Raw genomic sequence first — 16,952 nt, 5'->3', positions numbered from 1 at the left:
ATGGCCAAATTCCTGGATCTTTTGTAAGGTTTCTATAGGAAAATAACATAGTTGCCCAGTACTCCACATCGGGCGAGCCTCAGCAGAATGGAGTAGCTGAAAGACGCAACCGTACCTTAATGAATATGGTGAGAAGTATGATAAGTTACTCCACTTTACGGATTAATTTGTGGTTGGAGGTGTTAAAAACTGCCATTCACATTCTTAATCGAGTTTCCAGTAAGTCGGTATCTAAAACACCATATGAGTTATGGACTGGATGAGAGCCCTCACTAAATTATTTGCGTGTGTGGGGCTGTCTGGCTGAGGCTAAAGTATTTAACCTAAATATTGGGAAACTAAATCCTAAGACAGTCAGTTGCCATTTCATTGGCTATCCAAATAAGTCAAAAAGTTATCGTTTCTACTGTCCTGACGACATACTAAGTTTGAAGAAACGAGACACGCTGTCTTTTTCGAGGATGGGATGATCAGGGGGGGAGCAGGGTACCCCAAGAAATTAGCCTTGAGGAGAAGCGGGTATACGTACCCACTCCGATGATTTAGGAATCTTTTTTCTTGATACCTGTTGATGCTGCACCGATAGTGCAGGACACTGTGCTAACAGCACCTGTTGTTAGTTCTCCCGTGGCCACTCAAGATGTACTACGACAATGAGCCAACAGTATTTTCTGCTCACAACAATAAGTCAAGTGGTGCTGCCAAACACATTGACATCAAGTTTTATATTGTGAAAGAGAAAATCCAGGGGCATACCATTAGTCTAGAGTATATAAGAACAATGGAAATGCTCGTGGATCCGCTCATGAAAGGTTTATCGCCTAATGTGTTCAGAGAACAATTAGTCGGCATGGGTTTACAAGAAAGCCTATGATCCCTGGATACTAAGGACCTAGAACAAGAATCTGTTTGAAAATAGAAAGGTGTGCTGTAGCTGTTGAATCTGATAGTACGTAACCGACTATTATGACGAGGCATGCTCTATGCACTGATCCGTGATGAAATGGGTGCTAAATTAAGCATTCCAAGTTTAAGACTAAGTTTAAGTATAAGAAGAGATTAAGTGGGAGAATGTTAGTATTGATCTCATCCGACTCGGTCCAACAATCGAGCCGGACTCCTTGATCGCGCCCTGATGGGGGGCGTCCAACCGTATATGGTTGGCGGCCCCCCGTCGTGCAGCACTATAAAAGAAAAGGTGGGGCCGGGGCACGCACGCTAAGGTTGGACGTTCCCACCAGATCCATCGACAAACCTAGAACTCGATCTGAACTAGCACGGTAAGCGGCGGGAAGCACCGCCGCCGCCGTCACCGCTCTCGCCGTCAACACCGCCGTTGTCGCCATGGCGAGCTCGTTGTCCAAGCCCGATGGTGGTGCTCTTACTCACTCTCTCTCCCTCTCGGTTTCTCCGATTTAGATCTAGGACAATGTTGTTTTAATCTAAGAACTAAGTTATTCACCCACTGGATGTACACCATCCTAGAATCCTAACATGTTGAAGCCGTCAGTCGTGAGTTGGTGCCCTTGCCGACCACCTCCAGTCCTCCGCACTCTTTTATTCTTGCTCACCTTCTAGATTAGTTAACTAGGTCTCGTCTTTTATATCTGGATTGCTGGACTAGCTAGACACTTCCTAGTTCTTGACATCAGTTCAGGACTAATGGTTTTATGTGATCATAGTGTTTTTAATCAGTATCAGTAACAAGCTGTTTCAAATCCTAACCTTATCTATAATCAGTATCGAATGAATTGATCGTGCATGTCGATAGTTATTGCCAAGGATTAAGAAAATCAATGACTGACAGCATCGATGCTAATGCTTTGTGTATGTAACAAGTCAGGACATTTGGTAGCCTAATTGTTCCATAATTCTGTACTGGGATCAAACAAATAAAGCACGGCTCCAGTTAATCCTTGCCATACATCCACACTGCAGGGGGCTAACATCCTGTTGCATGTTAACTTTATTCTTTGTGATTTCGTTGCTCCTAGCATTGCTTCTGAATCCTGACATTAACACATTCTGTCACCACTCACCAATAACTGAAGGTCTTGTGGCGGCCACACAGTTCCTTTTGAAGAACAATGCCGATCACCAGCAAGAACTCCGGGGGCGAGTGACTGAACGAAGGATATGAAGCAAGGTTTACAGCTAACCTTTTTCATATGCGTGGTTATTTCTGTTGTTCGTGAACATCGCTCTGCAATATTTCCCCCCTATTTTGCCCCCCAGCGGCTTGCAATATTTCCGATTAATAGAATTCTCTTGTTTGTGCAGGACTGCAGGTCCCGACCCCATCCGTCGTCTGTCAGATAACGAGCGGCGCTGCATGCTCAGGCCATCAGATCTTCCGCACGTTGGCCGCAGCAGTCCTTTGCACAATTACAAAGCCTCCAAGCTAGACTAGCTAGAGTGGCTCCTAATCCACTTGGTTGCTGCCTGCTGCCTAGCTTGTTCTAAGTATACTTTCTACATTCATTGTTGGCTTAGGAGCTGAAGTGCTAATCTCAGTGCCAAAGACCATGCTAATACAGAGGGGGGTGTCAAAGAGTTGTTCACGTGTTAGGCCTCGTTCGTTTAGCCCATTCCCGGCCGGTCACCTCGGCCTGGTTCGGATCCCGGCCCACGAAAAACTCAGCGTTCGTTTAACACCGGCCTAGGTCGCATCCCGGCCCAAAACCCCTCATTTCCTCCCACCCCAGCCCGCTATGATTGATGTCTTTCGTCATCAGGTACTCAGATTAGGATGGAGTTGTACACGTTTAAGCGACTAGGACTGCATACAGCATATGGGTGCCAGTAACTGCATACAGCAAGCAACTAGGATACATATGGGTGCCTTTGCCTTGCACAAGCTAGTCACCACTCACCACGCAGTGTGTAGTAGAAATGATGACTAATCACTTGATGAGGCCTCTCCGATCAGCAGTGCTTTGTACCTTGAAAGTTACTTGAGGAATGTAATGTATCTCTCAACCACCACTAGCTTAGTCATGTATAATGACCTCTCAACACTCAGAAAAAAATACATGCTTATTCTTTCTGAACCTGTCGCTTTCTTTCCCCTGACCCTGAGCTTAATTTCTGTAAGAAATGTCGTTAGCTATTGTTGGCAGTGCTTGCTTCACGGTTTGGCCAAATGCACGACGGCGACTTAAGTATATATGTGTGTCCCTATACAAGACTATGTGTGTCTGGCCGTATTTATAGAAACAATAGCGGTATGTATAAGAATTTCATATTCTGATGCACGGACAATTATATCAACTGATTATTCTTTTTCTGGGTCATTAACACATCATGTTCATTCTTTTTCTTATGACTGAATGCAATATCTACCATGATGCATTCATCATGGAGGGTTCAGTTCAGTATTCCAGAATGAGCTACCATGTTCATGGTCTTGCATTAATGCTAAGCTGCACAGATCATATGCATGCATCTAGTTATTTTCATTGTAGAGTACTAAGAAACAGAAATCATTTAGTTTCAGTATGTTATCCTTTACTAATTCTTTTGCAAGTATCTAGAAGCATTTTCTAATATGAATTATCTATTTTGTAGATTATCCATGCAACGGTTCGAGTAGGAGAAGATCAACCTCCACCATCTTGGGACTCGGTACCATCTCGATGATGAGCATTCACGTACATATTTATGTTATTCCTTGATCACCTAATATTTCGGAGTTCTGCCTGAATATATATAAAGTGTGCACAAACCATGTTGAGGAAATGCCTGGATATTTCTTATTTTGTTGGACACTAACATGAACTTATTTTCTTTTGCTGGTTCAGATAGCTTAGTGGCTATTGGCCCGTCTTCCTGCAAAGTTCCGAAACAAAGTACTTGCTTGTGTCGATTGTGGTTGAACAAGAAAGGTCATGTGTATCTTAATTTTGTCTAGAGCAGTAGTCACTAGTCAGGACTTGCAGAAATCTTAGCTGTAAAACTTGTTTGATTGATTAATGTTCATACTTGGATCTTAGTTACATGTAGGGATACATCCATGATAATATGATATAGTCCCAAGGAGTTGCTTGGTCCTGACTTCTTAGTTGTGCAATTTCCAATTAAGTCTGAATGGAAAACGAAAATCATTCTGGCTCTGAACTATGTACTAGCAGTTGCCTTTTAGCAGCAACTGTAATTAGCAGTACAACAATTACCAACATTGATGGTTTTTGCATGCGTGCAGCATTTTTTGTCCATTAAATTGGCTGTGATGTCAACTATTTTCAATTCCGATTTTGGTGGACGTTGCTTGAAATGGCATTTGACAATGTGTCATCAGCTACTGTCAAAACACACTTTGGAATTAAATTTTGTTGATTTTTGCATCTAATGTGTTCTTTCTCCAAATTTTCGTTTCCAGCTGAGGATAAAGAAGAAACTGGCATAGAAGGACTGAAACAACATCGCGAACCTGTGATCTGTCGAAGCGTCATTCTAATGTACTGACCACTTTAGATATTGTGTTGTAATGCCCATGCCCTGAGTTAAAGAGGGACATGTAACCAACAAACAACATGGATAATGTGCCTGTTAGATAATGCCTTGCAATGCTTTGAGATTACGAGTCGATGATGCCTTGCTTGTGCTTGTATGTGTTTGTACTTCTAAGCACTCTCAGTTGATAACATGGATAATATGTCTGTTAGAGGCCAGTACGTAGAGATAGGAAAAATGCCTCACTTTCATTCTGGAGGCTGATGCATAACTTGCAGCTCTGGAACTATCCTTGATCCCTGGCTAACCGAATAAGATATGTAGGAAGGGATTAACGGGGAATTAAACCGCACAGGGATTGGGTGGTAGCAAGGGGATCCACCCAATCCCTGCAGGGAATAAATCAGCGTCGGGATCAAACCCCCTCCTGCCGAACAAAGCTTTAGTCACCATTAGAGGACTAGAGGACTAATCCATTTAGTCCTCCATTTAGTCTCTCTGTTTGGAAGTTTAGGGAGGAACTAAAAGAGGTCAAAAGGGAGGACCAAACTTTAGTCCCATGGAACCAAACAGGTCCTAAGTGTAATGATTTGAAATTACAAGCACCAATGCCATTTGTTAGCAGAGACTACATAGATAAAAGAAGAAAAGGGCCTTAAACAAACAAATACTATGCCTATTTATTCACTGACTGATTCACAAGATGATCAAGGTGAAAATCACGACAGTATAGCTTCTTTTGCTTAGGAACTTCAAAGCTCCTATAAATCTGAACAACTTAATTCCTACCAGGCATTGGAACGAACAAGCACCAACAGCGAATGTCCTTGGTCTTGATTGGAAACACAATAGTCCCTTCCAATTGGTTTTTCTTTTCACTCCAATACATGAGTATTGGGATGATTTGGTTTTATCCAAACGAGGGGATTTTGAATTTTCTATGGCCCACCTTCAAATAAAGATAGCAGGGAGCTAGCAACCTCCCGAAGGTATCCAGATTATTCAAATGAAAGAGAGATCCATAAGTTTGGGATGAGTCCAAAATAGCAGACTAGAGAACCAGTAGTCACGCAGTTTCAGTCTACAATGATGTTGAAGGGTGAAACAAACATCAGTGTAGGGAACCAGCAGTGATGTAGTTTCATCCATTTCAGTAAGTATCAAGTCAGCTTTTAGTTAGCACAAGTTGCAATAGGTTTTTTTAGAGTTCCAGGGGTATACCCCAGTCCGATCGCATTGCAAAAAGGAAAACAAGGATTCTGGTTCAGTTTACGACAAGGAAGTGCCTGTCACTCTTCACAGAAGCTTGGCACTCAGGCCAGCCTGAGTTCTTAACTCAATTAGCATTAATAGGCTGACATCACACACATTACATTCCGGCTAATTCTAGATAGACAGCACATCGGCCATAGCTAGCATTACTTGATTTCTCAGGTCAGGTCAGTTCAAGTGCAGCCATCCAGCACCGGCCACATCCTCAGTTTCTCACTGAGATGAACCTCCAGGCTTTCCATCCGCTCCCAGTCAGAGAGAGCCTCTCTGGTCTTGATGCCGCCGCTTCCAGCAGGTGATCGACAACTTGTACAGGTGCAGATGGCGAAATGGACATAGTTGCTCCCAATTCTTGAGCATTGCAACCATGGGCGAAATGGTACAAGTTGCAATAGGTTCACCCAAAACAATTACCCTTTAAAAATAGAGACATGACTAAAAAACACATTTGCCTACCTAGGGTGGATGGAAAAGCAAAAGAGGACATGCATCAGCATCATGTCCTCGGTCAAATGAGTAAATAAAACAAGATCGCCACTACTGACAAAATGTACTGGTATGCAGAATCAGATAGATTTTTTTGGGCAAAATACATGTGTTAAGTATGCGGGCATGTATGATTCATCTATCTGTAGGATGAATATCTGTTGCGCGGACCAACATCAATATGAATGTGAGAAAAAAACAGAGGAAAATTAAGATTAGATCAGCGGACAAAATGGAGGAAAGAAAAAAAATAACAACCACAGCTAGCCGGCTAGCTAACCTTCATCCCCATATGTCATGCTTGGGATGACTGGGATGAATCTCAATCGCATGGCTTAGTGCAGCCTTGGCCTCCTCCACTTCCATCACACTGGCACCTCTTGATCGGAAGTAAACCAGGACCTCCTGGAGTGACAGAAGGTTCTCCAAGCCCAAGTTCAATCTACCATCGCTGCTCGTAATTTCTCTCACCTCCCCTGCATGGAATGTGAATGCAAGGATTTCAAGCCTCATCATAGCTCCTTGTTGAAACACCACTGCACCTAAAAATCCCAACAACCTGCATCCTACAAGGCATGGGAATGAACTAGTACCAATGACGAATCTCCGAGGGATTTTGAGATTCTCATGGTCCACCATCAGATACAAATAACGGAGGGCTGGCAACCTTCCAAGAATTTCAAGATCATCCTGATGTAGCTCCCTCACAGAGATCCATAGGGAGGAGAGGTCCTGAAGTGATGAATTCACCCAATCTGGAAGCCTTGAGAACCAGCAGTATTGTAGTTGCAATCTACGGAGATGTCGAGGGGCAACCCATGCATCGAAGTTGCATTCACCACCAGTGGTCCAGATAGTCAGACTCTGGACTTTTTGCAACTTGCATAGGGACATCACCAGAGATTTCCCCAAGGTGACATTCCCTGCAGGGACTAAGAAAATTTCTAGCACCCTGAGTTTGGTCAGATGGCATAGCTCTTCTAAAATATTCATGGAGTCATCACAAATGTACAGGGTTGAGAGGTCTTCAAGGGATGTTAGGCTCCCAATCCCGTTTGGCACTCTTGTATTCTGGTCGATGCATAGACACATCAAATGTCTTAGCTGAACAACTGTTGATGGCAAACTTAAAAAACTACTTCCCACTACGTCCAATGTTTGTAGATATCGTAGGTTTCCTACATCATCAGGGAGCTGATCACTATATGTCCTTCCTATTCCCAAGTACCTTAAGTGAAATAGATTTCCAAGATGCTTAAGATCACAATCTTGTGAAAGATGACAGCTTTTTAAATCCAGTACACGCAGAACTTTGAATGTCCCAAGGGCTGGCATTAGATTAAAAGCTAGTGAAAAGGCAACAACTGACCTCACTTGTAGCATGTTCATATGAGCACAAGGAATAGCTTGATCTGTGTTGCTCTGAAGCAATAATCTACGAACCTTTTTTTCCTGAGATGCGTTGTGCTCATTGATTAACATGGTAACAAAATTTTCTTCACTTGAAATGGAATGTACAAGGTCAAGGACCATATCATGTACACGGCAGGATACTATTATGGCTTCATAACTGTCATACACTGGTTGGATCAAACTTTTGTTTATGAGCTCATTAAAATAATATTCTCCAAGTTCATATAGGCCTTTCCCTTTTTCTTCATGTTGTACAAAACCTTCAGCTATCCACATCCATATCAGCCGAAATTTTTCAATCGCAGAATCCTCAGGAAATACACTTAAATATAGTAAGCAAGTCCGTAGATGAGGTGGCAAATCATAATAGCTATATGCCAAAATCTTCCTCATATTCTCTACATCTAGACTATACTCCAATCCAGTACCAATAGAGTTGCACACCTCATACCAGTCCATTTTATCTCTAGCTCTATTAGCCAACAAACTAGCTATGGTAATGATGGCTAATGGTACACCTGCACATTTCTTTAAAATTCTATCAGATACTTCTGTTAAGTGCTCATCAAGACATTTGTATTTCTCTTCATTGCCAAATATTCTTCTGTATAATAATTTTCTGGAGCTCTCAAGACAAAGGGGTTTCATCATGTAGGCACCACCAACTTGTTCGGCTACCTTTAAAATACGGGTAGTTGTGATAATTATGTATCCACCAACATCATCGGGCAAAGCACATCTAATCATATCCCAAATCGACACACTCCATATGTCATCAATAACAATGCAGTACCTGCACATATGATACAAAAGTCTTATCATAATAAGCAAACTAATCTAGTTAGGGTACCTGCACTTACCTTTTGAGTTAGTGCCAATGTAACCTTTGTGCATGACGATTATAGTATAGTAGTATTGTGAAATTGACGGAGTGTAAATGTCGTGCGATTTATTCATACCTCTTTGTCTGAAGGAGTTTTCTGGTTTGATCGATGAGCTGCCTCTCATCCAATGTTTCATCATTGACGTTCTTTCCAAGTTCATAGAGCAACCCCTTGAAGAATTTCCTCATGTCAGGATTTTGAGACACAATAACAAAAGCCCAGCAATCGAATTTTTCCTTGATCTTTTCATACACCACATTAGCAAGAGTCGTCTTTCCCAGCCCCCCAAATCCAACTATGGAAACTACCTTGCCATGCTGGCTGGACACACCATCCCCTTCCACCAGAATGTTAATCACCTCATCCCTTGCCTCATCAATGCCAACGAGCTCTGTTGCCTTCTTGTAATGAGCCAACAAACGAGGATCAACAGCAGCAGGCTTATCGACATCGATCTTGTACCTCTCACGCCGCTCGCCCGCCTCAATGACACGCCTCTTGATGTCCCTGATGTCAGTAGCAACCTTGCGGCGCATCCGGAGCCTTGTCAGCAAATCAAGGCTCCTGCTAATGAACCCCCTCATGCCATCCGGCCCTGCAGGCTCAATGCCCGTGCAGCGCACCATGAATGTGTCGATGCTGTCCTCTATGTCGTAGCAGAGCTCTCGCACATCGCTGGCCCAGGCCTTGTCCTGGCTGTCAATCTGGTCTGACGGAACCTTGGTTATCTCCTTCAGGGCGCCCTGCATGCTCTCGAGCTCAGGTTGGAGGAACATGATCTCCCCCTTCACCCCCTTCTGCAGCTTGTACTCGCCGACGAGCAGATCCCCAATCTTGAGGATGAGCCTCGACATTACCCCCATCACCACCTCCATGAATCCGTCCCTGCAAGATTGCGAGTAAGGTTGCTGTGTATGCGCGTGGAACATTTCTGAAGAACCCCAATAGTAGTGGCGTGAGGAGTAGAATGGTGGTGCTCTAGAAAACCATGGCCTAAGAGTAGGATCTCGATCTTGGGACCCGCACAAATTAAAGAACGGGAGTACGAGAGACAGCTAGGACTCACCGCCCGCCGCCGGCGGGAATCGCGCCGCCGCTCTTCGCCGGATCGGACCTGGCCACTGAGGTGGGGTGTCAACTTCCGCCGCTCCCTTGAATCGATGTCGTTACATGCGAGCCGCCCAAATTGCTGTTTCGCTGGCCGCGGCCGTTGACTTTGTTTTTTGGTTTGTTTGTTAGATGGTCCACCGACGATGGCAATTGATGTGTGTGAATACACGAGGACAGGATAATTGGATAAATACAGGAGTATGTAACACGGATACGTAGCGTATCCTGTATCGGATACGTATACGATACGGATACGTACTATCAAGAAGTATAGGCTATAAAAATCTCTTCTCTTCTCTACTCCTCCTTAAAAAAAAAGCAAAAAGGCGACGAAACGTGCGTACGTCGGGGGTCCTCGGCTCCATAGTACCGTGCTGCATCTAATTTTCGCCGTCCGTCTCCGGAAGAAGCGGCGACGAGACCACCAGCACCCTCCGATCGATGTAGAGGACCCACCAGCGCCCACGACCGTCCCACGGAGAGGAGTGACGATCCTAAGCCCTACGATCGGCCGAGCGCCCCCCTTAACTCCTATCCGCCGCCACCGCACGACGCCCTCTCCAATCCCCGGTCGCAGCCGTGATCCATCGGCGGCGAGTTGCCGTCGTCCATCGACCACACGGCGCCCGACGCCGTGGACAGTCGCCATCGCCACAGATGTCCAGGGAGCCGGCGTCGCGGGACCATTAGGCAGCCACGCCGCCACATCTCATCCGAGCCCAACAAAGCCCTCTCTCCATTCTACGTCCGTGTTGTGCTGCTGGCTGCTGCGGCCTTCCGAGTCACCAAAGGTGAGATCCCTATCCCAAGACGGTTCCATTTTACCTATCCCCGTCGATTTTTGTGCACCGTATGCCGTTCTCCAGTGTCTCCGGCGATGCTCCGGCCGAGCACACGAGCAGCATGCATGGCGCCACCGTGAATGGTCGTCGGCATCCTATGCTGGGGCAAGGAGATGATGTTGCAATCCTTAGATCCAAAACTGATGGTGTAGATTATTCCATCAATAACATACCCTTTACGTAGACCCTGTCCACCGTACACCGTAGACTACAAGCTGCTTCCTCTCGGAACTTAATCTACCGCACGCTAAAGTGGGGCCCATCCTCAGCTCCATCCCCTCCCGCATCGGCCTGCTCTGCGCAACGCTGTGCGGGGCGGAGTCGAGATCCAGGTCGTGCAGGCGGAGGCACGCATCGCCGCCGCTGGCTTGGAAGGGGAAGGAGGGGAGGAGGCCGCTGACGGTGGCGCGGTCGGCGGGGAGGTTACTGGTGGACGCTGAGTTCCTTAGTGAGCTCAGGGAGAAGTATGCCTTGCCACCGCCGCAGCGTGCCGTGGTGGCCAATCTCGAGCTGGGCATCGAGCGCCTCACCGCCGACCGCGCCGCCCCGCGCGACGTCAAGATCCGCTCCTTCCGCTACTCCATCCACCTCCTCGACGTCGTGGCCTCGCTCCACTCGCCGCAACCCTATGGCGCCCCAAGATGTTCTTCTCCTCGGACTCGGAGGCCGACGCCGAGCGCACCTCGCCCTCCGCCGCCGGCGCGGGCGCCGACCCCGGGCAGCGCCGCCCCAGGTACAAGCGCCGCAAGGTCGCCATCCTCCCTAGGGCGGCGCCTCCTTCGCTCGATCTCCGCCTCCTCTCTCACTCCATCCCCCACCGGTGACGCCCCATCCCCCGCCGGAACTCCATCGCCAACCGTCCCGCCGATGGTGCATGGGCTGTAGGAATGGGGATCCGTGCGAACCATCTTCTCTGGCAACAAACCGGCGACGACTGCATCTGTTCCGGCCGCGGCATCTGGACGTCTCTGCCTGCAAGTTTAGCAACACGCTGCCCGTGCAAGCCTTTAGGTAATCACTTCCATGATTTTTGTCCATTCCATTCGACCAATCCAATTTGATCCAATTCGTATCAATCGTCGTAGGATTGAATGGCCATGGGATTAGTTTTTCCTTTCCAGTCATCATATCACGAGATGGCATGAGCCATCATGGCAATTTTGTGGCCGGCTGGGAGCCCAATGGTTTTTGTGCTTTGCTGCCTGCAACTCTTTTTTAGGATAATAAAAAAATTATACTTTCACTTGACACACGCTTGATTTATTTTTGGTTGATTCTGCAATGAAACAATGCCGGATTCTTCCACGAAACGGTGCTGCAAAGGATTGGTGTTTTAATGATATATTGTCTAGCCTATTGCCTCCTGTATGAGATGCCTTGGACCATGTTGTGATTGGGGGTAGAATTCATGGTTGGGTTAGCTGAACTCTAGCAGCTTCGACCATGGGATAGCTGAAATCAGTGCTAAATGTTGGATCTGAAATTAGGTTTACTCTGCTTTGGAAAGTTTGGATGTTTGGGTGCGAAATTGTCAATTTAGTGCACACATTGTTAATATGTTTTGAGTAATCTTGCAAGAGGTAACAAAAAAAGAAAGTTCTGTTAATACTATGAAACTGTTGGATGCATGTATTCATTCAATTTCTCTCTTAGGTTGTAATTGTGGAGCTGTTGCAGTTCTGGATAGCAATGTTGGATGGATCATCACGTGGAACAGAACAGGCTAGGCTGCTGCTGTCAATTTAGTATACTACCTTTTATGTTTCCTTCAAAGGCTTGTAGATTTTTTTTCTTTTATTAGGAACAGTTTTTTTTTCTTTCAGAAACCTAGCCTCAAGCTCTCAGGTTGAGCGGTTATGTCTTTGCCTGAAAAGTAAAAGCATAGATATATTATTGTACACAACCTACTTGGAACCTGTTACCTGTCGGGCAATGAGAAAACTACAGTGTTCATATCGATTGCATCATTTTATAGAAAACTATGGATTGTAACATAACTACAGAAGTATGAAAGCTTCAGGCCCTATTGAAATTTTTTAGTTCATCTCAAATGTGAGCATGCAAATATGCAATCCTCAGCGTGGTGTTCTGCATTACTTGATGGAGTTCTTCTTTGATTATGTGTTAGCAACTATCGTCTGAAACAAGCTGCTATGTATTGTAACCTAAATGCATCTTAAAAGGCCAGCAATAATGTCCTTTGTCTTGTGATCTATAAATACCTCTTTGTGCAATTGGGCCTTATATTTGAAAATGATTTTACACATGGCTTTTTTTCATAGATATGTGTACATACAAATTCTTGAGATAATTAAACCTAACTTGTCTGCCTTGTATTCTTGACATGTCCTCTGCTGCTGAGCCTGTGAAACCGTTTGACAAACCTGCAGCTAGAGCTCTTGAGGATAAGCCTGCTGGCGAAGTTCCATCTGCATAGAAGAGTCAAGTTCCTCTAATAGCCTGGCTGGAGATTTCGTGCGTAGTAAGTTACAGGCGGAGACGAAAGAGGGGCCAGACAAAGTGTAGAACTGGAATAGTATATGGCATTCTAGGAAGGTAACCTCTTGAAACCAGAGCATGGTAAGGTACTGAGGTGTACCAAAATTTTGAAATCGCTATGCTTTTGCAATGGTTTATGTTGCACAATAGGGGCAATCGGCAATAGATATACTGATATACATAGAATTTTGGTTGTATACTGAACGACCTTACATGACAGTGCATTACTATGTGATTGTGTTCATTTGTATCTAGCCAACCATGCTTAACATATGGACCACGTCCAGAGAGAGGTCAGTTCTGCATGTCTGATACATAACAGTCTGGCTACTTATGCATACATTTTTGCTCTTAGTTTTTACCAGGTACATTGGTTCCTGTCATCATCTTTGATCTTGTCATGTTGCTTACTGTTGCCAGAAAATTATAAGTTCTTTCTCGGTCTTGTAGATAATTAGCCGTGATGTACTGAGACTAATGTTTTCCATAAACCTGGTGAAGAATATCCATCATTTTGAACTATATATAATTTGGATTCTCTTCTTATACTGAACCAAGTATTTGCCAGGCCTACTGTTTGATTCGGCAGACTGCACCAATAGACTGAAACTTTTCTGTAGCCTTGCAAGTGCGAAAACAATATTTGAGTACTAACTCGCCATTTTCCTTCTTTTATTGGTGGTAAATTTTATCCCAGACTCACGGGAACTGCTTACAGGAAAGAAGTAGAATAGCAAGCCAGTAATATGCTACTTTATTTTAAGAAGATGCGTGCTCAGAGAAAGGTTGGATTGCGTAATTTTCTGATTTTCTGGTTGGTTATTGCACACCTGAAGTTAGTATTTTGTTTTTGAGGAATCACTTTATAACATTGGGATAACTACTTGTGTCTTTGAGGAATCACTTTATAACATTGGGATAATGTGTCTGATGAGCAGGTAGAAGCAGAAACTATTTTACTTGAATCAAATAATTTGGCTACTGCCATATGCAATAATACATAGGAAAATTAAATAGTTGCATTTAGCTTTAGATTCTTCATCAAAGAATATATTTTGAAGGTAAGTTCCTACCATAAATTTGCAGTGTTTATTTGAATGATTGTCTATCTTGCTGAATTTGAATATAAATCTGTACCTTTGTCACTTGTGCCATACTCTGCTTGAGCTCATGTCTAACTGATGCACAAAATGGTGGTGGCATACTTCCATAACCTGTCCAGCATAAGCAACATGCAGCATTCATGTGCTAACAGGGCAACACTACATAACCAAATTTAGTTTAAATCTAAGCCTGATTTAGTTCAACATAACCATATGGTATCACCTGTACAGCAGTACATGTATTTTTCCTTGCTAAATTTGCAAACTGACTTGTCATATTCTTCGTTACAGTCAGTTCACCTATTGTCAACTAAAGGAAGCATTGTCATGGAATGGAACGGAGGGGAGTTAAGGATTACATGATCCTTCATACTTTGGGGCTCTTTTGGTTCTTGATGGAGGGATACTTTTGGTAACTAGCAAACTTAAACAGAACCTTTTGGTTCCACAACATTGTTCACCACTCAAGTGGATGTACGTGACAAATGGTAGGTCTTGTACACATGACATATGTCTTTTTTGAAATATAATAATGAACAATTGGGACACGTTCATGGATGTGTATTGGAATGAGATTTGGATTTATATGTGCATGACAAGTTAATATTGATTGTGGTTGAATGTATGAATGCAAAATGATTATTATGGTTGGAAACATGGTCGCGGACATATTTGAGAGGCATTTTCCTTCTGGTTCTGGTCATTATGAAGGGAATTTATTTTGTCCGTAGCAACGGGCACATTCCTAGTAATAAATATGAAAAAATGTGATACGTGGGCCGAGACGTACCAATCGAGTTTGGCGATACGGCCCAGCCCACCATCAGGCCTCAGCAGCCCTGACGCCTTATCCTCGGCACCCGTGGGCGACCTGCAGCACCAACGCACGCACCGTCGGCCGGCCGCCCTGGTTCCGCCGTTGCCCGCCTCCACCTCGTCTGCCGGTCATGGCGGTAGCTCACCTCCGACCGGCTCTTCGCCGCCGCCCACTCACCGCGCCACCCGATCCTCGTCGACCTCCACCGCGGCCGCCACGAGATCCGCGCCACCCTGTCCGGCAACGTCCTCAAGCGCATACCCCTCGCGGATCCCGCCGGCCTCAGCCTAATAAGCACACACCGTGACCATGTCGACCTCGTCGTCAGAAACCACGGGGGAAGCCTGCGTGCTCGACCTTGCCACTGGCGCGGCGACGGTCCTGCCCGGCGGCATAAGCTGCGCGCCGGCGATCCTGCACTCGCCGGCGGCGTACATTCTCGGGCACGTCCCCTCAACCGGCGAGTACAAGGTGCTCCGCGTCCGCATGTTCATGGACCAGCGCACCAAAGGCTTTCATGACCACGTGCCACGTCACGACGCTCGGCGACGTGAGGTGGAGAGCGAGGCCGTACGCTCCGGTGATGATCGTGCCGCTGTCGTGCCACGCGGTGGTCGGCGGCGGCGTCGCCTACTTCTCGGTTTGTCAGGTTCTCGTCGACGTAGGGCCTGACTGCATGGCCTCGTTCGACATGGCGTCGGAGGAGTGGAACCCTATGGTGTTACAGGGGCCTGTGAGCACCCTCTCCATTACAGCACCGGCAAGAAGCTGCTTCCCTTTGAACACATGAGGTATTTCCGGCTAGCCGGGTTGAGCGGCTGCCTGGTCGTAGTCCATTGCAACATGGAGGATTCATCCACAGATCTCTGGTTCTTGGAGGAGGCCCTGTGGACGATACTCCATGCGGTGGGCGCCTGACTGGATTTACTCACGGGTTGTTTCTCTACATGCGAGAGGGAGCGCCATGAGTGTATTTTTTTTATCCACTACTAGTAGCTTCAAGCGACGGGAGGATCGTTGTTTGGGTGGAGGAGGCAGGGGTCCTCACAGCATATGATCCAAAGACAAGAACCTGGGGCGATCTGGCCACAGTCGAAGATTACTGTGCTGTTGCGATGCACCATGGAAGCCTTTTGTGTCCGGGGACCAGGGGGCTTTAGAGCTGATCGCTTAGCTTTCTTTTTTTATTTGCAAATGAATTTGCCTTTTTTGTCCCCATAATTTGACTATGGATATCATACCATTTTATAGCACCTACCATTTTGTTATGTTTGTTTTAAACTAGCATCATGCCCATGCGTGGCTACGATCCCTAGCCAAGTCCGCTCACTCCCAATTCGTTCGCTTACCATGACACCAATTTTTCTAGTAAAAATTGAGACAGGTCATTGAACATTACTTCCATCGGTTAAGTAGGGTGAACATTAACCAATCCTCCTTTTTCTATTTCTCTTCACCAAAATGGCCTCCAAATCACCTAAAAAATCCATGGATATTTTTCCAGTGATACGACAATTGGAGTTGAACCCATGTTGCTTAGAAAACACACATGTACGATTATGGTTTTAAAATTAAAATTCACCGCATTATGTTACTTTTGAAAGTTATCTGAATTTTTATGACACCAATTTCTTTCCAAAAATTATTGGATTTCATCTAATATTCCTTACATGAATGCAATAATTTATAAAACTATTTCCATCATAAGTTACATAGAGAAATATATGTAACTTACGATGAGAAATAATTTTATAAATTGATGCATCCCATTTGAAGAATATTATCTATTTTGTCATTATTTCGAGAAAGTATTTTGGTGCCATGAATCGGACAAAATTTTTAAAAGTCGCATAATTGGGTGATTTTTAGTTTTAGAATATTAATTGTACGTGTGTGGTTTTGGATCAAAATGGATCCTTTTATCTTTTTTCTATCACTAGAAAACGCTTCATGAAGTTTGGAGGTGATTTGGTAATCATTTTGGTCATGGAAAATGGAAAAAAAAATATCATTTCTTCCATGGGCCTTATACCAACAAAGCAAGAGGCCACCACACGCAGGTGCAGCAAGCCCT

At 45.0% G+C, this 16,952-nt stretch overlaps 1 protein-coding gene and 1 long non-coding RNA gene across 5 annotated transcripts; one reads left to right on the top strand and one right to left on the bottom strand.

Moving 5' to 3' along the window:
* Positions 1 to 5,685: 5,685 nt before the first annotated feature.
* On the bottom strand, positions 5,686 to 9,743 carry LOC101756098 (putative disease resistance RPP13-like protein 3). Of its 2 annotated transcripts, XM_004967922.3 has the most exons (4): positions 9,574 to 9,743; positions 8,583 to 9,392; positions 6,804 to 8,416; positions 5,686 to 6,686 (listed from the first exon to the last, which is right to left on the bottom strand). In XM_004967922.3, the coding sequence occupies exons 2-4, from the start codon at positions 9,380 to 9,382 to the stop codon at positions 6,493 to 6,495; spliced, it is 2,607 nt and encodes an 868-aa protein (XP_004967979.1). In that variant the 5' UTR covers positions 9,383 to 9,392; positions 9,574 to 9,743; the 3' UTR covers positions 5,686 to 6,492. The 2 variants fall into 2 exon arrangements, with proteins under 2 accessions (XP_004967979.1, XP_004967978.1); XM_004967921.3 differs by having other exon boundaries at positions 5,686 to 8,416; positions 9,574 to 9,742.
* A 256-nt stretch (positions 9,744 to 9,999) lies between these two features.
* On the top strand, positions 10,000 to 14,667 carry LOC101755842. Of its 3 annotated transcripts, XR_002677825.1 has the most exons (4): positions 10,426 to 11,470; positions 12,113 to 13,015; positions 13,656 to 13,743; positions 14,353 to 14,667. It is a non-coding gene; the product is annotated as an uncharacterized LOC101755842 (long non-coding RNA). The 3 variants fall into 3 exon arrangements; XR_001164149.3 differs by lacking the exon at positions 10,426 to 11,470 and adding an exon at positions 10,000 to 10,408 and having other exon boundaries at positions 12,113 to 13,743; XR_001164148.2 differs by having other exon boundaries at positions 10,424 to 11,470; positions 12,113 to 13,743.
* The last annotated feature ends 2,285 nt before the right edge of the window (positions 14,668 to 16,952 follow it).

This window comes from Setaria italica, chromosome V, assembly GCF_000263155.2.
Source record: "Setaria italica strain Yugu1 chromosome V, Setaria_italica_v2.0, whole genome shotgun sequence".
Lineage (NCBI taxonomy): Eukaryota > Viridiplantae > Streptophyta > Magnoliopsida > Poales > Poaceae > Setaria > Setaria italica.
Note: the sequence above shows the minus strand (reverse complement) of the source record. Positions and strands in the feature narration are given on the sequence as shown.

Coding starts and splice junctions, on each gene's coding strand:
- LOC101756098 (XM_004967921.3), bottom strand. CDS start 9,382: ATGGAGGTGGTGATGGGGGTAATGTCGAGGCTCATCCTCAAGATTGGG. Junction 8,417..8,582: donor AAACTCCTTCAGACAAAGAG/GTATGAATAAAT, acceptor TCATATGTGCAG/GTACTGCATTGTTATTGATG.